Consider the following 25,337-nt stretch of genomic DNA (forward strand, 5'->3'; position numbering starts at 1 on the left):
CTTTAAACTTTAAATTTTCTCTCTTTAAATTTTCCCCCATTGTTTGCCCCCCGCCCACCCCGAGGCAGCAGCAGCAGTAGAGAGCGATAGATATTTATATAAATATTTGGGGCTGTACAAGTGAGGGGGTGCAGGGGTGGGGTGTGGGGTCACACAGGTCACAGGCCCGGGGGGGCTGTGGGCCGGGGGGGGCCCTCGCCGCTGCCTGAGTGGTCCAGCTCTGCACTGTCACAGTCCGAGTCCTCGGAGACCTGCAGGACACAAATTCGGGGGTCAGCATCCCCCTGCCCCCCTTGGGGACCCTGGGAGGGGACATCCCCCTGTCCCCCTTCTCTTTATAACCCCCTCTGAGGGGCTCAGAGACCCCCCACCCTCCCGTGCCCATCCCTGGGGGTTCAGGACACCCCACCCCACACCCCCACCCCACATCCCCACCCCGTCAGGCCCCCCGGGAGGGTGGGCACACCACCTTGGTGGGGCTGAGCCCCCCTTGCCGGCGGCCAGGCCCCTCGGGCGGCGCCGCGTCCAGCGGGATCTCGGAGCCTTGGGACAGCAGATCCTCGGAGCGATCGTCGGGCCGCTCGTCCGTGTTGGTGCTGCCCACGTCGGGGGTCGCGCTGTGCGAGGGTTCGCTCGTGTGCCCCTCGTCACCGTCCCCGTCCGAGAAGTTCTCCGAGCTGAAGGTCGACAGCGACTGGCGCTTGCTCATCCCCGGGGGCCACCTGGGCGGGGGGCGAGGGGGGCGAGGGGTGAGGATGTGAGGGTCGAGCCCCCCCTGACCCTCCCGGGCGTCCCCAGGCTCCCCCTGACCCTCCCGGTGTCCCAGGGTGGGGTCAGCACTCACCTCTGCCGCAGCGGCAGCTCCACCTCGCTGTCCACCTCGCCCTCCTCCTCCTCCGACGAGACCCCCCGTTTCTGGGGGCACAGGGAGGGGTGTTGGGGTCCTCCCGGTGCCCCTCGGGAGAGACCCGCGGTCCTGACCAGCCCCCCGCCCCGCGAGGCACCCAGGAGTCCCGACCCCTCCCCAAACCCCTCCCCGGAAGGATTCCATCTCCCCTCCCACTCCCGGGGTCTCTCCCCACCCATCCTCGCCCCCTCCCCAAGGGCCCCGGGGCTCCGGGGGTCTCACCTGCCCGCGGGTGACGGCCGCCCGGTACAGCAGAGCCGCGGGGGTGAGGTGCTGCCCGGCCCCCCCTTTCCCGCCCCGGCCGGCCCCGCTCTCCCGTTCGGGCTCCCCGGGAGTGGGGGGCTGCGGCGGGGGGGACCCTTGGCTGCCCGTCGCCCCCTCGGGTCCCACATCAGGTACCGTGGCCGGGGGGACACCCGCGGCCTCCAGGGTGCCCCCGAGGATGTCGGGGCTGGCGGCGGTGGCGGGGGGACCCCGGGGGGTTCCGGCCTCGGGCCCCGGCTCCCCGCAGCCCCCCCGCGGCCCCGATTTGCGGTGGCGACCCTTGGCGCGGCGGCTGCGCCCGGGGGACGGCGGGCCCTTGGGACAGCCCGGCAGGGCCACCTGCGCCATGGCCGCGTCCAGCTTGGGCAACAGCACCTCCGGCTTCAGGATGTCGGGGCTGGACACAGGAGGGACACGGGAGGGGCTGTGGATGCGGGTCTGGGCACCGCGACCCCCGGGATATCCACCGCCCCCCCGGGAACCCCCCGAAGGAACCCTCCCTCCAAGGGACATCGGCATCTGCTGCCCTGAAACTCCCCAAAGGACCCCAAAACCTCACCCCGAGGTCCCCAAACATCTGCACATCCAGAGCATTTCCCCCTCCCCACAGAGCCCAAAGCCCCCACCCCAAAGGACCCAGGGCTCCCAGTCCCCTCAACGACCCCACAGCCAGGTCTCCAGCCTCCCCACCCTGCCGGACCCCCCTGTCCGTGCCCCCCCACCCAAATCACCCTGACCCCCATTTCCCCCCGAGGAGTCCCGCGGGACCCCCGCCCCGCTCACCGCTTGCCGTGGGGCGACAGCTTCTGCGGGACGTTGCGTTTCTTGATGAGAGTCTCGACGGCGTTGCCGTGCAGGAGCCCCCGCGGCACCCGCGGCTTGAAGAGCCCTGGGTAGCGCTTCTCCAGCGCCTGCTCGCGCCTGCACGGCCAGCGGGGCCACTGAGCCCGGGGCTACCGAGCCCGGGGCTACCGAGCCCAGGGCTGCGGCCAGCGGGGCCGGGGGGTGGCCACGGCCGGGGGGAGCAGCACGGGAAGGGATGGGGATAACGGGAGAGCTGGCCATGGCCGAGGGGGACCATGGGGTGGGCACAGGGGGTGCTGGGGGGGCTGTTTGGGGATGCTCAGGGTGTTATTTAGGGGTGTTAGGGATGTTGTTTGGGGATGTTGTTTGGGGGTGTTATCTGGGGGTACTTTTGGTGCCGTTTTGGGTCTGTCTGGGGATGTGATTTCAGGGTGTTATTTGGGGGTGCTGTTTGGGTACTATCTGGGGGTGTGATATGGGGGTGTTGATGGTGCTGTTTGGAGTGTGATTTGGGGGTGCTGCGGGCGCCATTCGGGTGCTGTTTGGGGGTGCTGCCCACCCACCTGAGCAGCTCCTTCTCCTTGAGCTCCAGCTGCAGCATGAGCGCGCTCAGCTCCATGTACAGGTTGTTGGCTCTCTCCAGCTTCCGCTCGTAGTGCTCCCGGATGTCCAGCGCGTGCCTAACCCCATTGGGGACACGTGTGGCATCGGCACGGGAGGGTGGGAACACCCACGGCACCCCGAGGGATGGGGACAGGGACAGGGACAGGGACAGGGACAGGGACAAGGATCTCATGGCCCTCCTGGAACCCGTGAAGAACAGGGACAGGGATCTCATGGCTCCCCAGAGATGCCATCAGGGCCAGGGACAGTTACCCCATGGTCCCCCAGCAGGGACAGGGATCCCACAGCCCTCCCTGTGCCCCTGTTTCCCCCCAGTGCTCCCAGCAGGGTCTCACCGCAGCTCCTCACGCCGCCGGTTGATCAGCTCCTCCTCCAGTCGGTGCAGACATGTCCCCTCCGACTTGATCTTCTCGAAGTGCAGTTTCACCTCCTCTCGCCACTCGGCCTGGGGCATGGGGACACCGCTGTCACTGCAACGGCCACCACGGCCACCAGCCACCATGGGCATTGGCCACCCTGGGCACCCAGGGCACTGGCAGCACTGGGCACTGGACACTGCTGTACTGCCCATGGCAGGCACTGGGTGCTGGGGTCCCTTGAATCCTGGGGTGCTGGAACACTGGGACCTGGGGGTGCTGGGATGCTGGGGTGCTGGGATGCTGGGGTGCTGGGATGCTGGGGGTGCTGGGATGCTGGGGTGCTGGGATGCTGGAACACTGGGACCTGGGGGTGCTGGGATGCTGGGGTGCTGGGATGCTGGGGTGCTGGGATGCTGGGGGTGCTGGGATGCTGGGGTGCTGGGATGCAGGGATACTGGGATGCTGGGATGCTGGGATGCAGGGATACTGGGATGCTGGGGTGCTGGGATGCTGGGATGCTGGGGTGCTGGGATGCTGGGATGCTGGGGTGCTGGGATGCTGGGATGCTGGGATGCTGGGATGCTGGGGTGCTGGGATGCTGGGATGCTGGGGTGCTGGGATTCAGGTACCTGGGATTTGAAGTAGGTCTCCTGCGGGGTGGAGAGGACGTCGGCCGAGGCGATGTCCAGGTGCAGCAGGATCTGGCGGAAGGACGGCCGGTTCCGGGGTTTGCTGTTCCTGCGGGGATGGACGCAGCACTTGGGGGGTCTGGGGGCGCTCAGGGATTTTGGGGACCAGGGACAGAGAAGGACACACAGGACACAGGGGGCACTGCCAGGGCAGGGGCACTGCTGTGACCAGGAGTCACCCCTGCCCTGCCCCAAGGCAGCTCCCCTATGGCAGCCCCATGGCCCCATCCATGGCAGGGTCCCCCACATCACAGGTGTCCCCAGACTGTCCCCAGATGTCCCCACGCTGTCCCCACGGGCACTGACCAGCACTGGCGCAGCAGCACCTTGAAGCCGTCGGGGCAGCTGGAGGGCACAGGCAGGTGGAGGCTGTTGCTGCCCACGCCCCAGATGATGGCCGAGGAGTCCACGTCCTTGTAGGGAATCTCACCAGTCAGCAGCTCCCACAGCACCACCCCGAAGGACCTGCGGGCACCACAGCCCTGTCACCCACAGCCCTGTGACCCACAGCAGGCACCCCCTGTGGCCTCCTGCTCCCCCCCAAATGTCCCTGATGTCCCCTGGCCCTGCAGTGTCACTCCCAGTATCCCCAATGTCCTGATCTCCAGTCCCCCGCTGTGTCCCTGGTGACCCCATGACATCTCCTTGTCCCCACTGCCCCCCAGTGCTGCATCCCCAGTGCCACCCAGCTGTCCCCGATGTCCCCGGTGTCCCCTGGCCTCACCAGATGTCCACCTTCTCGGAGACAGGCTCGTTGCGGATGACCTCGGGGGCCATCCAGGCCACGGTGCCGGCGAAGGACATCTTGGTGCTCTTGTCGATGAGCTCCTTGGAGGTGCCGAAGTCCGAGATCTTCACCACGTCGTCGTAGGTGATGAGCATGCTGGGGACACGTGCTCAGCGCCACGCCAAGGACACGCCAGCGGCACGGGCACGGCGCCGCCGCGGGCATGCAACTGCTGCGAGCACCAGTGGGTCATGGCACGGCGTCGGCGTGGGGTGACACCGATAGGGACACGGGGTGGGGTGACACTGACAGGGACATGGGGTGGGGTGACACCAGTAGGGACACAGGGTGGAGTGACACCGACAGGGACATGGCACCGACATGGAACCAACATGGGACAACACCGACATGGATATGGCATGGATGTGGACATGGCACCAACATGGACATGGCACCAACATGGGATGCCAGCGTGGACACGGCACTGCCATGGAACACCACCAGTGTGGACATTGCTCCAACATGGATGTGGTTCCAACATGGACATGGCACCACCATGGGATACCACCGTGGACATGGCACTGCTATGGACATGGCACCACCATGGGACACCACCGTGGACATGGCACTGCTATGGACATGGCACCGCCATGGACACAACGCCACCACGAGCACCAAGATGGACATGGCCCCACATGGCCCTGCAGCCACCACGCGTGTGCTCCGGCTGAGGAGATGCCACCACCACATGCACAGCTCGGCCACCACCACGAGCACAGCACCGCCGCAGTCACGAAACCAGCAGGGGTGGCACTGCCAGGGTCACACGACTGCCAGGGCCACACAGCACCACGGGGACAGCGCCAGGAGGGACACGGCAGCACCGCAGACACGCTGCCATCCTGGCACGGCACCGCCGTCCCCATGCAGCCACCCCACGCGTCCCCTCGCCCAGGGACACCCGGGGTGCTCCGAGCCCCTGCCCCGCTCACTTGGGCGACTTGAGGTCGCGGTGGATGATCTTGTGCAGGTGCAGGTAGTTCATGCCGCCGGCGATGCCCATGGACCAATCCACCAGCAGGGACGGGGTGACCTTGCGGCCAGCGCGCAGCACCTCGTAGAGCTGGCCCTGGGCGCAGAACTCCATGATGATGCAGTAACAGGGGGCCTGGGTGCACACGCCCCTGCGGGCACAGTGCCACCTCAGTGTCACCTCAGAGCCACCGGGGTCACTCTGCAGCCAGGACAGCTCACCGGGGTGTCCTGAGCCCTCGGCAGGGCTGTGCCCGGAGTTCTCGCCGTGTCCTGCCCACCCTGCTCCGTGCCATGCTGGGGTCCCCGTGCTCGTGGTGTGTCCATGCCATGCTGTGTCCATGCTGTGTCTGTGCTGTGGCCATGCCATGCCATACTATGTCCATGCTGTGCCCGTGCTGTGCCCATGCTCTGTCCATGCCCTGTCCATGCTGTGCCCATGCCATGCCATGCTGTGTCCATGCCATGCTGTGTCCATGCTGTGCCCGTGCTGTGCCCATGCCATGCCATGCTGTGGCCATGCTATGTCCATTCTGGGTCCATGCTGTGCCCATACTATGTCCATGCTGTGCCCACGCCATGTCATACAATCATGCTCATGGCCCATTCCATGTCCATGCAATGACCATGCCCATGCCATGCTCATGCTGTGTCCATGTTCCAGCATGCTCCATGCCACATCCATATTCTGGCACGTCCCATGCCCCATGCCATGCCACACCCCATGCCACATCCCCATTCTAGCATCCTCCATGCCCCACGCCATGTCCATGTTCTAGCACCTTCCATGCTGTCCATGTCCGAGCCCCACGCCCCACGCCGTGTCCCCGTGCCCGCAGTGCCCCACTCACTTGAAGGTGATGATGTTGGGGTGCTTGAGCTTGCGCAGGTGTTTGATGTCTGTCTCCTTCAGGTCCCTCACCTTCTTCACGGCCACCTCCTCGCCGTGGAAGCGGCCCAGGAACACAGCGCCCTGCGCGCCGCTGCCCACCCACTGCAGGTCCAGGATCTCCTCGAACGGCACCTCCCAGGGGTCTGCGGGCACCACGGTGACAGTGACACCCCACGGCACCCACAGAGCAGCCAGAGACATGGCAGTGACACCCCACGGCACCCACAGAGCAGCCAGAGACATGGCAGTGACACCCCACAGCACCCACAGAGCAGCCAGAGACATGGCACTGACACCCCACAGCACCCACAGAGCACCCAGAGCACCCACGGTCATAGCACTGACACCCCACAGCACCCACAGCACCCCCAGAACACTCACAACACCCCCAGAGCACCCCCGGGGCACCCCAACAGTACCCACAGCACCCCTAGAACACCCCTAGAACACCCAGAGCACCCCCGGAGCACCCCAACAGTACCCACAGCCATGGCACTGGCACCCCATGGCACTCACAGCACCCCCATGGCACCCAGAGCACCCACAGAGCACCCACAACACCCTCAGAGCACACCCAGAACACCCACAGAGCACCCCCGGAGCACTCTGAGCACCCCAACAGCATCCACAGCACCCCCAGAACACCCCTAGAACACCTAGAGGACCCCGATGGCCACAGTAACCCCTGGTGCACCCACAGCCATGGCACCCACACACCACACCCCGCCTTGGCCCCTCTGCCCCCTCCTTTGCCCCCTCAGCCCCTCCTCTCCCCTTCGCCCCCTTTCCCCTCTCCCCTCTCCCGGGCTGGGCTCTCACCCTCGGGGGGATGTTTGTGCTCAGCCGCGTAGGCTTTGCCGATCATGGTCCACACGGGCTTGAGGCAGCCGAACAGCCCCTCCAGGAAGCCCCCGCCGGCCTGGCAGCGCAGGTGGGCACCATCGGCCGCCAGCGGCCCCGCCGCCTCCTGCCCGAGCTCGGGGGGCCGCGACCCCCCCCGGCGGGGCCAGGCCTCGGGGGGCGCGCTGGGGGCGGGCAGGACATCGCGCAGGACGCACTGGGTGGGGGTCAGCTCCTGCTCGGGGGTCCCGTCGGACGGCAGCGCCAGCGAGGGGGACGGAGTGCGGGTCTCGTGCAGGCAGGCCATGGCCGGAGCTGCGGGTGGGGACAGCGAGAGGGACCCTCGGGCACCTCCGGACATGGGGTGACCCTCCGGACCCTCGGGCACCTCCGGACAGGGGGTGACCCTCCAGGACCCTCGGGCACCTCCGGACAGGGGGGTGACCCTGCGGACCCTCGGGCACCCCCAGTTACGGGTGTGACCCCCTCAGGACCCTCGGACACCCCCGGACGTGGAGGTGACCCCTTTACACGTGCGTGAGCCCCTTTAGAGAGGTGTGAGCCCCCCAGTTCCCACGAGCCCCCCCAGACACGCGTGTGACCCCTTTACACACGGGGAAGACCCCCCAGTACCCACAGACAGCCCCGAACACGCGTGTGACCCCCTTACACGTGCGTGTGACCCCCTGACACGTGCGTGTCCCCCTCGCCCCCCCACCCCCGCGGGGGTCCCCCGCAGTGCCCACGAGGGAGCAAATCCCCCCCGTGCGCGTGCCGGGCCACGCGCGAGCTGCGGGGGAAACTGAGGCACCAGGGGTCCCGGGGGGGCTGTTGCCATGGCAACAGCGGGCCCGGCGATGATGTCATCACTAAAATTGGGGGGGTTGAGTCACGGGGGTCGTGGGAGGGGCTTAACGTCACCCCGAGGGACCCGCGGGGGGAGGGGGGCGCGACCCGCCCCTCCAGGTGTCGCGTGTGTCCCCCCGTGGTGACATCACGTCACACGGTGACGTCATCCCGGTAAGGGATGGAGCCTCCCCCCCTCCCCACCCCCAGGGAAACTGAGGCAGGAGCGGGGGGTCAGAGTCCCGGGGGGGCTCGGGACAAAGGGGGGGGGACAGGGTGTCCTTTGCGACACGCGACAGCGCCGGCCCCGTGTCGCGACAGCGCAGCGTTGGAGGAGGGGAGCGGGGGCGGCACAGCGCCCCCGCCGGCGCGTCATGTCGGGACACGGCGCCCTGTCGCGACACGGGGAGGGTGCGGGGGGCGTTGCGTGGCGGGGGGAGGTGCAGAGGGGCACACGCGTGTGCACAGGGGGGTGTCGCACCCACGGGGGGGACGCGCGGACACGCGCGCGGACACACGGACACGGACACGCGCACGGACACGCGCACACGCACCTGCCGCCGTTCGCACACGCGTGTGCAAGAGGTCACGAGCGCGTGCACGGGGTGCGGGCACGGCTGCGGGGGGTGGGGGCCGGCGGGAGGGGGGGTCACGCATGTGCACACGCGTGTGCAAGAGGCCGCTCGTGCCCCTCCCCCTCCGCCCCCCCACCCCCCGGGGACCCCGCGGCCGAGGGGGGAGGGGCGGGGAGGGGCGGGCGCGGCCCCCCCGGGCCTGGGGGGACAGGGGGACACGGAGGGGGGGCCGTGAACCCCCCAGCACCCCCCGAGCCCCCGGAGCCCCCTCCCCATCCCGGCGCATCCCCGGTCCTGCCCCCGCCCTCCCCCTCCATCCCGGAGCATCCCCCCGCGGCCTCCCCGCGCCGCTCCGGTACCTGGGGGGCTCCGCGCCCCTCGCCGGGAGCAGCGCTGGTGCCGGGGGGGTCCCGCTGCCGGGGGGTCCCGGCGGTGCCGGTGCTGGCGGGGCTGGGCCCGGCGGGCGGGGCCGGTACCGGGGCCGGGGCCGCGGTCGGGGCGAGCGGCGAGAACGGCCCCGCCCGACGGGAACGGCCCCGCCCCGGCCCCGCCCCGCGCACCGGAGAGACCGGCACGGGCACCGGGAACCCCCCCGGCAGCGCTCCGCCACCCCGCTACTGCACCGGGACCCCCTCGGTACCGCCCCGGCACCCCGGTACTGCCCCGGGAACCGCCGCACCGGAGAGACCGGCACCGGGACCCGGATACCGCATCGAGATCAGCCGGTACTGCAGCGGGACTCGGATATGGCACCGGGACCCAGATACGGCACCGGGACAGACCGGCACCGGCACCGGGACCCAGATACGGCACCGGGACAGACCGGCACCGGCACCGGGACCCAGATACGGCACCGGGACCCAGATACGGCACCGGCAGAGACCGGCCCGGCACCGGAACCCCCCGGCCGTGCTCCGGGACCCCGAGACTACACCGGGATCCAAATACTGCAGGCACCGGCACCGGAACCCCCCGGCAGCGCTCCGGGACCCCGAGACTGCACCGGAACCGCCAGCCGGCACCGGCAGGGACCGGCACCGGGACCTTCCACTCCGGAGAGACCGGCACCGGGTCTCGCCCACCGACACCGGGACCTGCCCCGGCACCGGGACCCCTTCGGTACCGCACACGGGACCCCGAGCCTGCACCGCGACCGTCCCTGGTACCGGAGAGACCGGCACGGGCACCGGGACCCCTTCGGTACCGCACACGGGACCCCCCGGTTCCGTACTGGGACCCCAACACTGCACCGGGACCCCCCGACACCGGGCAGGACCGGCACGGGCAGCGGGACCGCTGTGACACCGCACCGACTCCGGGATCAGCACCGCTCCGGGATCAGCACCGGCACCGGGATCAGCACCGGCACCGGGATCAGCACCGCTCCGGGATCAGCACCAGCACCGCCAGCGCCACCCCAGCGCTGTCCCCACGGCCCCGCCGGCACCGGGAGCGCCCGGGAGCGGCACAGGGGCACCAGTGCGATCCCAGTGCTCCCAGTACGAGTGTCCCGCTGTCCCCAGCGCTCCCAGTACGAGTGTCCCGCTGTCCCCAGCGCACTCAGTGTTATTCCAGTGCTCCCAGTACGGCTGTCCCTCCTTCCCCAGCGCTCCCGCTCTGACCAGTGCCACCTCTGCCCTGTCCCCATTGTCCCCATTGTCCCTTAACCCCTCCGGGGGGAAACTGAGGCAGGAGCCCCCGCAGGGCCACGTGACCCCGCTTCCCGCCTCCTCCGCGCTCCCGCCCTCCCCCTCGCGCGGGGGGTTCTGGGAAGCGCAGTCCGCCCGGCGGTGATGGCGGCAGGGGGCGCTGCGGGCTGCGCTCGGCGGACTACACTTCCCAGAGTGCCCCGCGCGGCGCGGCGCTCCCGTGATGCCGCGCGCCCCCTGGCGGCGCGGGCGGCGGCCGGAGCGGCGGGGATGAGCGAGGAGGGGGCGGGCGGGGCCCGGCGGAGCGGCGGCGCCTTCCCCAGGTACCGGGACCCCCGGCAGCCCCCGGCACCGCCCGGCACCGCCCGGGGCGCCCCGGGGCTCCCCCGGCACCGCCGCAGCCCTGCCGCGCCAGGCGGTAGGGCAGGGGGAGGGGGCGGCCTAGGCCGGGCCTGGGCGGGGGGCGGCGGAGGGCGCGGGGGAGCGGGATTGTCCCCGTGTGGAGGGATTGTCCCCGTGTGGAGGGATTGTCCCCGTGTGGAGGGATCGTCCCCGTGTGGAGGGATTGTCCCCGTGTGGAGGGATTGTCCCCGTGTGGAGGGATTGTCCCCGTGTGGAGAGATTGTCCCCGTGTGGAGGGATTGTCCCCGTGCGGCGGCGGGGGAGGGCGGACAGCGCTGTCCCCGTGCGCTGTGGCGGTGGCATCCCTTGTGCCCCGATCCGCGGGGGTGCGGCTCGTGCGCCCGTGTGGCAGTGCCACCCTGTCCCCGTGTCCCCTGCTGTGTGGCAGTGCCACCCTGTCCCCGTGTCCCCAAGCTGTGTGGCAGTGCCACCCTGTCCCCGTGTCCCCCTGCTGTGTGGCAGTGCCACCCTGTCCCCGTGTCCCCGCCAATGGTTACACACCGATGCCACCCCACGTCCCCCCCACGTCCCCACAGTCCGTGGCAGTGCCACCCCTGTCCCCGTGTCCCTGTGCCATGCGGTGATGCCACCCCTGTCCCCACCGGTGCCATGCCCATCCTCATACCCTACTGCCCTGTGGCACTGCCACCCGTGTCCCTGTGTCCCCTCTGAGCCCAGCCTGCACAGATGCCACCCCTGTCCCCATGTCCTTGCAGTATGTGGCAGTGCCACCCCTGTCCCCGTGTCCCCCTGGCTCGGGGGTCGGTGACAGCCTGTCCCCGTGTCCCCCTGGCCCGGGGGTCGGTGACAGTGTCCCCTGTCCCCAGCCTGGAGCAGATGGTGGCCGCCAGCCCCGGGAAGACGCCCATCAGCCTCCTGCAGGAATATGGGACTCGCCTAGGAAGAACTCCTGGCTACGACCTGCTCAAGGCCGAGGGCCAAGCCCACCAGCCCAACTTCACCTTCCGCGTCACCCTCGGGGACATCAGCTGCACCGGTGCGACCCCAAAACCCTCTGGGCCCCCCTGTCCCTTTGGGGAACCTTCCACCCAGCCCAGGCCCCCATGTCCCCCCTGTCCCCTCAGGGACATCAGCCAGACCCCTCAGGGACCCCCTGTCCCTTTGGAGAGCCCCTGTCACCCAGCCTAGACCCACCTTGTCCCCCGTGTCCCCTTGGGGACATCACCTGCACTGGTGGGACCCCAGACTGCTGTCCCCAGGCTGGGACCCTCCTTGTCACCCCAAGGGTTCCCCTTGTGCTGTGGTGGGGACACAGAGGGGGACACTCTGGGATCCCCAGAAGCCTGGGTGCTGCTGGGGGTCCCTGGGTGGTGGGGAGGGGTCCCTGGGTGTCCCCCGGGTGTCCCCCGGGTGTCCCCCGGGTGTCCCTGACCCCCCGTGCCCCCAGGACAAGGTCCCAGCAAGAAGGCGGCGAAGCACAAGGCGGCCGAGGTGGCCCTGAGGCTGCTCAGAGTGGGGGGGGCCATGCTGGAGCCCCTGGAGCACAGGTGGGGGGCTGGGGGCACCCGGGAGGGGGGGCAGTCAGATTTGGGGGGTTTGGGGGGAGGAGGGGACATCCTGAGGCGTTTGGGGGAACCAGGGGGCTTGGGGGTGTTGTGGGATTTGGGGGAGGTTTGGTGAGGTCGGTTGGTTTGGGGGTGCCTGGGGGGTCTGGGGGTGCCTGGGGGGATCTGGGGTACCCAGGGGAGTTTGGGGGTCTGGGGGTACCCGGGGGAGTTTGGGGGTACCCGGGGGGTGTCTGGGTGTCCCCACAAGGCCCGAGGGTGACTCAGGCGCTGCCATCTCCCCTCCCCAGCTCTCCGTTCCCCCCGGAGCCCCCGGCAGAGCCTGGTCCTGCCCAGCCCCCCCCAGCCCCTGCGGCGCCCCTACCCTCGCCCAGGTAAGGGGGACCCTGTGTCCCACCCCACACCCCCTGTCCCCACCCCAAACCCCACTGTCCCCACCCCAAACCCCACTGTGTCCCACCCCAAACCCCCTGTGTCCCACCCCAAACCCTTCTGTCCTCACCCCAAACCCCTCTCTGTCCGACCCCAAACCCCTCTCTGTCCCACCCCAAACCCCTGTCCCCACCCCAAAACCCCTGTGCCCCCGAGGGGGCCGTGGGGTGCCCCCTGACCCTGTGCCCCCCCAGGGCTCCCCCCCTGGAGATGAAGACTCCAGTGTCGCCCCCCCAGTCCGAGTGTAACCCCGTGGGGGCTCTGCAGGTGGGTGACACCAGGAGGGACACCAAGGGACACTGGGAGGGGACACTGACCCCCCCTGTCCTCACCATTCCCATTTTGGGGGATGATCCAGCCATGGCTTGGGGGGACACAGCCCTTGGGGAGGTGACCTTAGCCATGTTGGGGGGGGATGATGGCCTTTGGGGGTCCTCCTCCTTTTTGGAACAGCAATCCCCATTTTGGGGACAGTTACTCCTGTTTTGGAGACAGTTCCCTCCTTCTGGGGACACTTATCCCCATTTTGGGGCCAGTTATCCCCATTTGGGGACAGTCATTCCTGGTTCTAACTACTTTGGGGAGAGTTATATCCCTTTTGGGGCCATTTTCCCCCATTTTGGGGTGGGTTATCCCCACCTCGGGGCTTGTTATCCCCATTTTGGGCTGTTGATCTGCTGTTTGGAGCTGGTTATCCCCATTTTGAGAACAATTATCCCCATTTTGGGGCCATTATCCCCGTCTTGGGGCAGGTTATCCCCCTTTAGGGGACAGCCATCTCCATTTCGGGGCTGCTTATCCCCATTTTGGGACCAATTTCCTGCATTTTGAGCTGGTTATCCTTGTCTCAGTGCTGCTTATCCCCATTTTGGGGCCGATTATCCCCGTTTTTGGCTGCTTATCCCCATTTTGCGGCCCGTTCCCCCCTTTAGGGGTGGCTGATAGCTGTTTTGGGGTGGCTGATGGCCGTTTTGGGGTGGCTGATGGCTGTTTTGGGGTGGCTGATGGCTGTTTTGGGGTGGCTGATGGCTGTTTTGGGGTGGCTGATAGCTGTTTAGGGGTGGCTGATGGCCGTTTTGGGGTGGCTGATGGCCGTTTTGGGGTGGCTGATGGCTGTTTTGGGGTGGCTGATGGCCGTTTTGGGGTGGCTGATGGCTGTTTAGGGGTGGCTGATGGCCGTTTTGGGGTGGCTGATGGCTGTTTAGGGGTGGCTGATGGCTGTTTTGGGGTGGCTGATGGCCGTTTTGGGGTGGCTGATGGCTGTTTAGGGGTGGCTGATGGCCGTTTTGGGGTGGCTGATGGCTGTTTTGGGGTGGCTGATGGCCGTTTCGGGGCTGTTTTGGGGCCCCCAGGAGCTGGTGGTGCAGAAGGGCTGGCGGCTGCCCGAGTACACGGTGACACAGGAATCGGGGCCGGCGCACCGCAAGGAGTTCACCATGACCTGCCGCGTGGAGAGATTCGTGGAGATCGGTGAGGGGCATCACCCCGAGGGGGTGGGGTGGGATTGGGGGTCGCAGCTCCGGGTTTGGGGGTCCCGGCTCTGGGTTTGGGGGTCCCGGCTCTGGGTTTGGGGGTCCCGGCTCCGGGTTTGGGGTCCCGGCTCAGCGCAGCCCCCTCCCCAGGCAGCGGCACCTCCAAGAAGCTGGCGAAGCGCAACGCGGCAGCCAAGATGCTGGTGAGGATCCACAACGTGCCCATGGAGCCGCGGGACGGCAGCGAGGCCGAGGGCGAGGAGGACCAGTTCAACATGGTATGGGCATCCCACAGCTGCCCCAAAGTCACCCCAAAACTACCCCACAGCTGCCCCAAAGTCACCCCAAAACTACCCCACAGCTGCCCCAAACTCACCCCAAAATTGCCCCACAGCCACTCCACAGCTGCCCCAAAGTCACCCCAAAGCCACCCCAAAGCCACCCCACAGCTGCCCCAAATTCCCACACCTCAGCAGGGTTGGGATGGTGCCTTGGGGGTTCCCACAGCTCAGCGGGGTCGGGATGGTGCCCTGGAGGTTCCCACAGCTCAGTGGGGTCAGGACGGTCCCCCCCGGGCCGGTCAGCTCCCCGAGCACCCTGTCCCCTCGCCAGACGTGTCCCCGGCTGGAGGGGCTGCGCGGCCGCGCTCCCGGCTGCACGTGGGACTCTCTGCGCAACTCGGCGGGCGAGAAGCTGGGCCAGCTGCGGAGCCGCGGGGCAACCCCAGCGCCGGGCGGGGCCTGCGCCCTGCTGCAGGAGCTCTCGGAGGAGCAGAGCTTCGCCATCAGCTACCTCGACATCGGTGAGCCCCCCGCGGACCCCCAGCCCCTCATGCCCCGGTGTCCCTGCCCCGCCGGGGGCTCCCAGTGACCCCCGTGTCCCCCCAGACACGCTGAGCCTCAGCGGGCTGCACCAGTGCCTGGTGGAGCTGTCCACACAGCCGACCACAGTGTGCCACGGCTCGGCCACCTCCCGCGACGGCGCGCGAGCCCAGGCCGCCCGCAACGCCCTGCAGTACCTGCGCATCATGGCCGGCGGCAAGTGACCCCCGGCCCCGCCCGGGACTCGCTGGCCACGGCCCGGGACTCGCCGGCCAACACCCGGAGCTCTGGCCGTGGCCCGGGACTCACTGGCCAATGCCCAGAGCTCTGGACGCTGACCCCGCTGGGGTAGATGGATGGACAGACAGACCTCAGGGCTCGGGGTTTGCCCCTAGCCTGGCCCCCCCCGGGCTGGAGGGTCCCCGGGTGCCCCCCAGGAATAAAGCCGGGGGGGTTTGTAGTCGCCGTGTTGGTGTCTGGTGGGGTCTGGGGGTCGGGGGGCAGAGAGGGGCAGCGCCACATCCCCCACAGCATCCCGCAGGGTGTGAGCAGAGCGAGGGTCGGGCTGGGGCAGCACTTTATTGGGGTGCACAGAGCCAGGGGGGGCTGAGGGGACTCAGGGGGGCTCAGGGGGGCTCGGGGGGGCTCGGGGCTGAACCTCAGCGGCGGCGGCCGAAGCGCTGCGGGGTCGCCATCGTCCAGAACGGAGCCACCGGGGGGTCCCAGCTGCGGGGGCTGAGCCGGGCCTGGGGACCCCCCTGCGACCCCCAGCCCGACCTGTGGGGGGGACACAGCTCCGGTGACCACCGGCGGGTGGGGACAGATGGACAGACAGGCAGGAATGGACAGACAAATGGACAGGGATGGATGGGATGTGATGGGATGGGATGGGATGTGATGGGATGGGATGGGATGGGATGGGATGGGATTGGACAGACAAACGGACAGGGCTGGATGGGAATGGACAGCCAGGGACGGATGGAATGGGCTGAAGGACACGGACACCTAACAGGGACCCCCATCCCTGCAGCACTGGCCATTCTCACACCACCCCAAACCACCCTGCTCCCTCCCCACCTCCTGCGTTCCCCCGATGTCCCCAGACGCCCCCAGTCCCCATCCCTCGATGCCCCCGCAGCACCTGGAACCCCCCAGACCCCTCACCCGGGACCCCCAAGCCGCTCACCTGTGCGGGGGTTGCCCGGCGGGGCGGCCGGGGTGCCGCAGGGACCGGAGCAGCGCTCCCAGCGCGGCGGCGGCGGCGGGGGACGGCAGCCCCGGGGGGGCGGCGGTGGCGGCCTGAGGCGGGGGAGGACCGGCGGTCACGGCGGTCCCGGGACCGGAGCGCGACCCCCAACCCCGAGCATCCCCCCGCAAAGCGAACCCGCCGCTCCGACGGCGCGGCCGGGCCGGGGCTCACCGGGCCGGGGCTCACCGGGCCGGGGGTCCCGGGGCAGGCGCGGGCCGAGCGCGGGGTCCCCGCCAGCACCAGCAGCAGCAGCAGCACCGGACACCCCGACATCGCCATCGCCACCGCCCCGCCGCTCGCCGCCGCCTCTTATAGCCGGGCCGGGCCGGGCCGGGGGTCCCGGGGGAGCGGGGGGCGGCGGGAGCAGCCCCGATAATGAAAGCCATTTAGCAGCCGCGACAGCCGCCGCCGGGGACGGACGGACGGATGGACGGACGGGGAGGCCGCTTATCCCCCGCCCCGCCGGGACTCGCAGCGGCAGCACCGGGGCTGCGGAGCGAGCGCCCCGGCCGGCCCCGGGACCCCCGAGACCGGGACCTTCCATGAGCCCCTGAGACCGGGACCCCTGCCCGACCCCCACTGACCCAGGACCCCCCGAGCCCGGGATCCCCCGGTCCCCCTGTAACCGGTACCACCGGGACCCCCCCAATCCCCCCTCGCCCCCTCCCCACCCGCCGCTTCTCACCGGCGCCACCCGGTGGCCGCTCCGCGCTCCTGCAGCCCCGACGGCGCGGCCGCGGCTCCCCCCGACCCCAAACCAGCCGAAATCGCCCCAAAAAACGCACCCGAGGGTGGCCCGAGCCACTGCGGTGTCCCCAGAAGCAGCTCACCCGGGAGAGGTGACTGTCCCACGCCGTCCCGAGTCCCGGCGGTGCCACCTCCATGCAGTGACAGCCACACCGTGACCCTCCTGTGACACCCGGGGGCGTCCGTGCGACAAAAAGCGACACCCGGGGGTGTCCCCAACCCCCTCCCAAAGCAAAGGGCGGCAGCCGCCGGCTCCTGGGTAGTATTTTAATGTTATATTTGCAGCATAAATAAAAGGCACGTTACATGTTTGGTACGACACGGCCGAGGGCTGGGGGCGGCGGGGATGTGACCCCCCGGTCCCCCCGCGGCCCCGAGCCCCGCGGGGCTGTGAGGACCCGCTCACAGGAGCCCGGGGGTCGCTCGGGGGTCGCTCGGGGGTCCCTCGGGGCCGAGCTGCGATACATGGAGCGTATAGGCGGCGATATGGACTGGTAAGATACTACACGGGGACTGGGGGGCTTTTTTGGCTTCTTCCATTATTGATCGTCAAAGCTCGTGGCACAAAGCAGCTAGGGGGTGGGGGGCGCCCGGGACCCTCCCGCGGCCCCCCGGCACCTCCCGGGCTGGTTTTGGGGACACGGAACGGGGCAAAGCGAGCAGGAACGGGTCCAGAGTCCCAAAGTGACGCAATTCCCACCTGAGCCGTGGAATTCCGGATCGAACACAGTTCGGGGGCGAGGCGGCACCGACCCTTCCCGCCCCGCTCAGTCCGGAGGTTTGGGAGGCTAGAGAGGGAGGAGGAGGAGGGAAGGAGCACAAATTCCCCCATCACGGGGCTCCCCGGGACTCGGTTTGCAGCCACTCGTTCCTACACGATGTCGTAGTTCTGCTCAAATCCGTAAATCCCAAATCCTACCAGCTGATCCTGCTCTCCGTGACTCCCCAGCCTGACCCTAAAGGAGCCCTCTGAACCCCACAGAGCTCCTGCGAGGAATCCCGAGCTCTGCCCCTCGATTTCGGGGCTGGAGATCCTGGATGGGATGCGATTGAGGGAGAAAAGCTCGGGACTCGACGGGATTGCCGAGCCCAGGGCTGGCGAGCAAAGTGCAGTGCCCGGCGCTGCCGAGCGGGACCGGGGGCTGCCACCCCCGGGAGCCTCGGGAAAACGGGAGGAATCCCCTCGGAAAAGCGGGGGAAATCGCCATGGAGCAGAAATCAGTGTTTCCTTGCCCCGAAAGTGGTCACAGAGTGGGCAGTGGCTGCTTTTGGGGACAAACACACCCGGAACGGGCACGGGAAGCTCCAACACCTGATCCAGGTACAGCCCAGCCTGGGTGCAGCTCATCCCTGCTCTCCCTGCCCACATCTGGAGCTTCCCCTCTGTCTCTTCCCGATCTGCAGGATTTTCAAGGCACTGGCGATGGGAGATGTGGGGACGGGGAGCTCCAGGGCACGGAGGGATGGCGACAGGAGCTGCTCCTGCAGCCCATCCCGAGGGGCAGCGAGGCAGGAAAAGCCCATCCCACAAAATCCAGTCTGCCGAGGGTCAGTGAGAGATTGGGGAAGCTGATTCCAGATTTTTCACCCTTCCATCCTCGGCTCTTCCCTGGTTCTCCCAGCAAAGCCCCCCTGCTCCCCCCAGACCCTACAGCGAATGGGGAACCAGCCGGGACCCCAATTCCTCCTTCCCTTCCTCTTCCCAACAACTTTTCCTGGACAGCCAGGATTTCCTGCACTTCCTGCAAACCCTTCGAGGATCCTGACCCTGCTAAAAACGGGCCTGAGACCCCAAAAACAGGCCTGAGACCCCAAAAACGGGTCTGAGACACCCCAAAAACGGGTCTGAGACACCCCAAAATGGGCCTGACTCCTCCCTGTGCCTCACCCAGGCCCTTCCCACCACATCCTGCAGCAGAAACACATCGTGGGTTGGGACAGGGAATCCCGGAGACAGCTGGGAACCTCTGGACTGTGCTTTAGGAACAGCTTGAAGGGAGGAGAAGGGGGTTTGGGGGATGTGTGGGATCCCAAGGAGAGATTCCCGAGGCTGGATGTGACCCCAAGCACGGAGAGCAGTTGGGATGAGCAAGAGGGAAAAGGGGAGTGCAGGAGCAGCAACACAAACCCATCCCAACCCCAAACCCCAACCCCGACCCCAAACCCATCCCAATCCCGATCCCAGCTGAGGAAGAGCTGCAAGAGCATCCGGATCCCATCGCTGGAAAAACCCCAATGTCTGGAGTTTCCCATCTCCTGCTCAGCCTTTGCTTTGGGTTCAGCTGTCCCTGGGAACCTTCCGAGTGCAGAGAAGCCAAAGGAAATCACCTGGAAAACCCAGCTGGCTCCAAAGTGGCGAAGTGCGACCTGAGGGGAGGCTGGGCTGAGGAGGAATTCCAGGGCTGAGACGGGATGAGATTCCTTCCAGATCCCAAACCGCGCGGCGATCCTTCCCATTCCCGACCTGCAGCGCCTCGGGGAGCACCGAGGGCCACGTGGGGACACAGGAGTGCCCAATGTCCACCCCGAGGGAAGGGGACACCATCCCAGAGCTCCTTGCTGTGCAGAATGGGATCTGAGCCTGTCCTGGGAGCTCTGGGAATCCTCCGTTTGCTCAGGCTGGGAAGTGCTGGAGGCTTCGTCCCAACATTGCCATCGTCCCAAAATGTGGGGATTGTGAGGGACAGGAAAATCCTGGTGAACACAGCCCCATTCCCAGCTTCCTCCCGTCAGAACAGGGAAATTCCATGATTTAAGGGACAGGAAAATCCTGGTGAGCACAGCCCCACTCCCAGCTTCCTCCCGTCAGAACAGGGAAATTCCATGATTTAAGGGACAGGAAAATCCTGGTGAGCACAGCCCCATTCCCAGCTCCCTCCTACCAGAACAGGGACAATTCCATGATTTAGGGGACAGGAAAATCCTGGTGAACACAGCCCCACTCCCAGCTCCCTCTCACCAGAACAGGGACAATTCCATGATTTAGGGGACAGGAAAAACCTGGGCAACCACAGCCCCCATTCCCAGCTCCCTCCCACCAGAACAGGCAACGATTCCATGATTTAAGGGACAGGAAAAACCTGGGCAACCACAGCCCCCATTCCCAGCTCCCTCCCACCAGAACAGGCAACGATTCCATGATTTAAGGCCACCATGATTAAGGTCATCGAGGTCAGGGGAGCAGGAGCTGATCCTGGGGAATGCAGGGATGGGTGCTGGGCTTGGGATTCACATCCTCACTGCCTGCTGGGCTCTTCCCTGCACCCCTGCACCCCTGCATCCCTGCACGTCTGCATCCCTGCATTCCCAGGTCCCAGCCACACCTGTCAGCCCCATTTCCATTGGGATAACAGGAGCAGCCCCATTCCCATCGGGAAGAGGCAGCAGCCCCAGCCAGGCCGTACCTTTCCCAGCACCTGGCAGCAGCCCCCGAGTGCCCAGGGACACATCTGTCCCCCCAGCCCCACGCTGTCCCCTGTCCCAGCCACGGGGACACAAACCCAGAGCGATCCCACTTCCCATCGCGTCCAAAATGCGTCGCTGGGTTGGGGAGGAGGAGCCCTGGATCGCTCAGGGCTCCAGGAGGTGAAGGTGCAACGCTGGGGAGCAGGAGCAGGGATGAGCCTGGGAGCAGCAGGGACACAGCACAGTGTCCCCAAGCCGTGGGGACAGGGACAGGGCCCAGAGGAGCGTTAGTGTTACCCACACGGATCCCGGAATCCGCCTTTCCCCTGCTCCGGGTGCTCCACAGGCTGTGCGGTGGGAAAGCGCCAGAGCTGCCCTTAACTCGACAAAACAAAGAATAAAACCCCAAAAAATAAAAGAAGAAGATCCTGGCCGGGGCCGGGCTCAGTCCGTCGGTCCGTGGGCTCTCCTGGCCCGAGGCCATCATCTGCCGGCAGACTGCGACGACTGTGGGGCCATGATGACGGGCGAGGCCGCGGGCACGGCCAGCTCTGTCCTTTGGCCGGCCAGCTGCGCCAGCACCGAGGTGGCCACAGCCTCGGCGGCCGAGCGAGCCCCGCGCAGCCCGTTGGGCGTGGCTGACTGCGAGCTGTGCTGGATGACAGGCGCCGGCGAGCCCGAGGGCTCCGAGCTCTCCTTGGGGCTTTCTGCTCCGGAGAGAGAACTCAGTTAGGGATGGGATCAGAGGGGTGGGAATGGGGCTGGTTTGGGGTGGAGATGGGGCTGGTTTGGGGTGAGAATGGGGCTGGTTTGGGGTGGTGATGCTCCTGGTTTGGGGTGAAAATGCTCCTCCTGCTTTGGGGTGGGAATGGGGCTGGTTTGGGGTGGGAATGGGGCTGGTTTGGGGTGAGAATGGGGCTGGTTTGGGGTGGTGATGCTCCTGGTTTGGGGTGAAAATGCTCCTCCTGCTTTGGGGTGGGAATGGGGCTGGTTTGGGGTGAAAATGCTCCTCCTGGTTTGGGGTGGGAATGGGGATGATTTAGGGTGGAAATGCTCCTCCTGGTTTGGGTAGGAATGGGGATGGTTTGGGGTGGAAATGCTCCTCCTGGTTTGGGGTGGAAATGCTCCTCCTGGTTGGGGTGGCAATGGGGACAGTTTGGGGTGGAAATGCTCCTCCTGGTTTGGGTGGGAACTCTGCTGGCCCAGATTAGGACCAGGAGCCACCAGGACTGTGCTGGACACTCACCTTTCCAGCCTGGAGCAGGGAGAAGCCAACCCTATGGAACATGGAATCCCAACTGCCCCACCAAAGCCCCTTCCTTCCCCTCGGGGGTGACTGTGACTGACACTGGGACACAGCTAATTAAGGCTGGGAGATAACGACAGCCTGGGACAGAGCTAATTAAGGCTGGGAGATAAGGACAGCCAGCCACACTCAGGTTTGCTGCCCCAGCCCGTGTGGAATCCTCCAGAGTTCCAGGCAGGAAGCAGCAAACTTCCCGAGGAGGGCAGCACTGCCACAGCCTTCATCCCAGCCCTGCATTCCCTCCTCGTTAGGAGGAATTAATTAATTTCCCCTCGGGTTGCTGAGCCCTGGGATGGAGCAGTGCCAGGGGGATGTGGGACAGGATTCCCCAGCAGGGCTCTTGGGGTATTTTGGGGTATTTTTTACCTAAATCACCTGCTTTGCTCTTTTTTATTCCCCAAGATATTAAAATCAACCATCATAACCCTCTGCCTGCTCTGTGTTTTCAGGAATTTAAATCACTGGGAGGGAATTGGGCAAACAAAGGCAGAGCTCTTCTTCCCTTTGTTCTGCAGCTTCCAGAATTTTGGATTTTCTCCCCCAAATAAGGAATATTTCTTCCATGTCAGGACAATAAACCTTATAATTCCGGGGGGGAAATCAGGGATTTAACACCTCACTGGAAAATGGACTCAGACTCCTTTTCCTTCTGCTTCCCCAAGTCACTGCAGGGCTGGCAGTGGCAGCAATTCAGACACCCCGAGATGTCCCCAAGGGACAACCTCAAGGACACTGAATTTCAATTTTTACAATTATTTTTTTGTTTTTCTCTCCCAGGGTTTTGCTGTTTGCCTTTCCCCTCCCCCTCAGCTCTCTTTCCCATCCCTGCCTCTCCTGTTTTTCCAAGGAACACTAGAGGACTCCAGCGTCCTCCCAAAGCCTGCCCTGGCACTGCAGGGAGGACAGCAGGACCCAGATCCAGCTCAGCTCCCAGCCTGCTTATTATGAAATAGGCAGCATTGAAAAATAAAAAAAAAAAAAAAGGGATAAAAAAAGGCTTTTTTTTTTTTTTCCACTTCCAACCCGAGCCAGCTTGATGGGAATTGGAGAATGAGCTATGGAGCTTTATGATGTCATTGAGAGAGTCAGTCTGGCCTTTCCTCACTCTGGCTCTGCTCTGCAGCAGCAAATTCTGAATTTTGGAGGATTACGGAGGGTTTGGGAGCAGATAATGTAATAATGCAAATGATGCAAATAATGTAAATAATGTAAATAATGCAAATAATGTAAATAATGCAAATAATGTAAATATCCCAGCCTGGAGAGGCACAGGGACACAAACCCTGGGCTGCCCTCACTGTCACTCCCAGGTTAAGGGACAATTTGGGGGATTCTCCCCAGCAGCACAAATCTGGGAATGTGAGATGGGGGATGGGAATCAGAAATCAGGGATTTCTGGGGGGTTTTTTGGGGTCCTGTGAGGGTTTTTGTGGGTCACTCCCTGTCCTGTACCTGTCTGTGCCAGCCCTGCCACTGCAGTGACCAGGAGGTGACCTGAGGGGATTTCTGTGGGTTTTGGGGTCCTGTGAGGGATTTCTGTGAGGTTTTTGGGGTCCTGTGAGGGATTTCTGTGGGGTTTTGGGGTCATGTGAGGAATTTCTGTGGGGTTTTGGGGTCCTGTGAGGGATTTCTGTGGGGTTTTGGGGTCCTGTGAGGGATTTCTGTGGGTTTTTGGGGTCCTGTGAGGGATTTCTGTGAGGTTTTTGGGTCCCTCCCTGTTCAGTGCCCCAGAGGTGACCTGAGGGGACAATCCCCTCCCAGCCAGCCCCCCGAGGTTGCCATCCCTCACTCACTCAGTCACTCACCCAGGTAGCCCTGAGTCTTCTTCTGCAGGGCTGTGACAGGACAGTCCTTGTGGGCCAGCAGCAGCTGCTTCAGCTGAGCCACCTCGTTCCTCAGCAGCGTCACCTCGTTCTGGGGGGACAAACACACCTGGCTGTCACCACAGCAGCCCCACTGCCCGAAACGGCCTGAAAAACCCCAGTTTTGGGTCTGACTGAGGTGCCTCTGGCTCGGGAATGTCCCTGAGCTCCTGGTTTGGGGGATTCAGGGAAGGAGCAGCAGTGCTGCCCTGTCCCTGGCCGTGGGGACATCACAGCTCTGTGAGCTCTCCTCAGCCAGGTGTGCTTCCTGAAAATCTGAGCCAGGTTTGCTTCCCAAAATCCAGTGGGATTATCCCTGTGAAACGGCTGGAGGAACAGCTGGAAGCCAGAGAATTGCACCCCAGATCTGCCCAGGGAAACAGTTTTTACAATTGTCTTGGGAAGGGATAACAGCAGTGTCAGAGCTGCAGCAAAATCCAGGGATTGAGTCATTCCCACCCAGAACCAGAGCTCAGCCTGAGCCTCAGCCTGGCACTGCTGGCCATGAAAATCTCCTTTTGCCAAGGCAAAGTCAAACCAAACCTGACTAGAGAAATACAGTAACGTTTTAGAAGTCACGTTGTTCCAACACCTCAACTCTCTGCCACTGAAAATGCTGACAGAGGTTTTGTTTCTCCTGCGGTTTTGGGGACAGCTCTGGCCATGGTGGCAGGGGAGTGGCAGCCATGCCAGGACTGGGCCAGGGCTGGGCCAGGGCTGTGCCAGGGCTGGGCCAGGCCATACCAGGCTGTGCCAGAGCTGTGCCAGACCAGAGCTACACCAGAGCCATACCAGGCCACGCCAGGCTGTGCCAGAGCCACACCAGAGCCCCACCAGGGCCACCCCAGGCCATGCCAGGCTGTGCCAGGCCATCCCAGAACCATACCAGAGCCAGACCAGGGCGATACTAGGGCCATACCAGGGCCATACCAGGCCATCCCTGGCCATCCCAGGCTGTGCCAGGCCATGCCAGAGCCGTGCCAGAGCCATACCAGGCCATCCCAGAGCTATCCGAGAGCCATCCCAGGCTGTGCCAGGCCATGCCAGGCCATCCCAGGCCACACCAGAACAATACCAGAGCCACCCCAGGCCACACCAGAGCCACCCCAGGCCATCCCAGAGCCACCCCAGGCCGTGCCAGCCCGGCCCCAGCCGCCCCACTCACGCTCAGCTGGATGTTCTGGCTGGTGAGCTCCTCGGCCTTCTTCTCCAGCGAGGACACCCAGAGCTTGCGCTTCTGGCGGCAGCGCGAGGCTGCGGCTCGGTTCCTCTCCAGGAATCGCTGCCGCCGCTCGTCGGGATCCTCGTCTGCTGCCCGCTTGCGGCGCCCGCCCGTGCTGGGCGTGGGCTGCGCTGGGGACACCTGGGGACAGCCACGGGACAGAGACAGCGTCAGCACGGCTCTGGGACACGCAGGACAGGGTGGTGGCACTGCGGAGAGGAGCTCAGTGCTGCTGCTGCACCCACCCGGGCTGCCTCACCGTTTAGGACAGGAGATCCCAGAGAAAATAACAGGTTTGGAGTGGGAAATCCACCCTAAAAATTAATTTTCCCCTCAAAACCTTCAGCCAAACAAGCTCTTGGAGGTAACCAAGACCACAAGATGTTGTAAGGCTGCAGATTTTCTGGTTTTTTGGGGAGAACAGAGGAAAAGCAGCGAGGGTTGGCACTGAAGCAGCCCCAGCCCCACAGTTCTGGGGACAATCACAGCCCCAACCCCACAGTTCTGGGGACAATCACAGCCCCACAGTTCTGGGGACAATCACAGCCCCAGCCCCACAGTTTTGGGGACAATAACAACCCCACAGTTCTGGGGACAATCACAGCTCCACTGCAGCCCTGCTGGTCAGCAGCATATGGAGATTAAATCCTGATGTCCAGCCAAGGCCGGAGCAGGTGGTCATCCT

General features: G+C 65.6%; 4 protein-coding genes across 9 annotated transcripts in view; 1 reads left to right on the forward strand and 3 right to left on the reverse strand.

Moving 5' to 3' along the window:
- Window positions 1-77: 77 nt before the first annotated feature.
- On the reverse strand, window positions 78-8,994 carry MAP3K12 (mitogen-activated protein kinase kinase kinase 12). Of its 2 annotated transcripts, none has more exons than XM_085041271.1 (14): window positions 8,919-8,994; window positions 7,118-7,453; window positions 6,258-6,441; window positions 5,367-5,558; window positions 4,372-4,530; window positions 3,954-4,112; window positions 3,588-3,696; window positions 2,935-3,044; window positions 2,539-2,655; window positions 1,955-2,092; window positions 1,130-1,568; window positions 845-915; window positions 470-722; window positions 78-251 (listed from the first exon to the last, which is right to left on the reverse strand). In XM_085041271.1, exons 2-14 carry the CDS (start codon window positions 7,443-7,445, stop codon window positions 159-161), a joined length of 2,352 nt encoding a protein of 783 aa, XP_084897397.1. In that variant the 5' UTR covers window positions 7,446-7,453; window positions 8,919-8,994; the 3' UTR covers window positions 78-158. The 2 variants fall into 2 exon arrangements, with proteins under 2 accessions (XP_084897397.1, XP_084897396.1); XM_085041270.1 differs by lacking the exon at window positions 8,919-8,994 and adding an exon at window positions 7,603-7,755 and having other exon boundaries at window positions 7,118-7,526.
- A 1,040-nt stretch (window positions 8,995-10,034) lies between these two features.
- Window positions 10,035-15,321, forward strand: TARBP2 (TARBP2 subunit of RISC loading complex). 5 transcript variants are annotated; one of them, XM_085041301.1, is made up of 9 exons: window positions 10,035-10,058; window positions 11,438-11,607; window positions 12,019-12,118; window positions 12,427-12,510; window positions 12,763-12,835; window positions 13,921-14,038; window positions 14,191-14,318; window positions 14,653-14,842; window positions 14,928-15,321. In XM_085041301.1, exons 2-9 carry the CDS (start codon window positions 11,448-11,450, stop codon window positions 15,083-15,085), a joined length of 1,011 nt encoding a protein of 336 aa, XP_084897427.1. In that variant the 5' UTR covers window positions 10,035-10,058; window positions 11,438-11,447; the 3' UTR covers window positions 15,086-15,321. The 5 variants fall into 5 exon arrangements, with proteins under 5 accessions (XP_084897427.1, XP_084897423.1, XP_084897424.1 ...); XM_085041297.1 differs by lacking the exon at window positions 10,035-10,058 and adding an exon at window positions 10,410-10,531; XM_085041300.1 differs by lacking the exon at window positions 10,035-10,058 and adding an exon at window positions 10,606-10,626.
- Window positions 15,322-15,487: 166 nt separating this feature from the next.
- NPFF (neuropeptide FF-amide peptide precursor) lies at window positions 15,488-20,026 on the reverse strand. Its single transcript, XM_085041327.1, has 3 exons — window positions 16,941-20,026; window positions 16,048-16,160; window positions 15,488-15,638 (listed from the first exon to the last, which is right to left on the reverse strand). Exons 1-3 carry the CDS (start codon window positions 16,992-16,994, stop codon window positions 15,521-15,523), a joined length of 285 nt encoding a protein of 94 aa, XP_084897453.1. The 5' UTR covers window positions 16,995-20,026; the 3' UTR covers window positions 15,488-15,520.
- Window positions 20,027-20,596: 570 nt separating this feature from the next.
- Window positions 20,597-25,337, reverse strand: part of LOC146425767 (cyclic AMP-dependent transcription factor ATF-7-like) — a 48,377-nt gene continuing 43,636 nt past the window's right edge. Inside the window, exons 10-12 of the mRNA XM_085041311.1 lie at window positions 24,596-24,793; window positions 23,374-23,482; window positions 20,597-20,969 (exon numbers count right to left, since the gene is read on the reverse strand). Of these exons, the coding sequence (XP_084897437.1) occupies window positions 20,746-20,969; window positions 23,374-23,482; window positions 24,596-24,793 (531 nt within the window). The 3' untranslated portion in view covers window positions 20,597-20,745. The remainder of the gene's footprint in view (window positions 20,970-23,373; window positions 23,483-24,595; window positions 24,794-25,337) is intronic.

This window comes from Lichenostomus cassidix, chromosome 29 (genome assembly GCF_008360975.1).
Source record: "Lichenostomus cassidix isolate B80296 chromosome 29, HeHo_3.0, whole genome shotgun sequence".
Taxonomy (NCBI): domain Eukaryota; kingdom Metazoa; phylum Chordata; class Aves; order Passeriformes; family Meliphagidae; genus Lichenostomus; species Lichenostomus cassidix.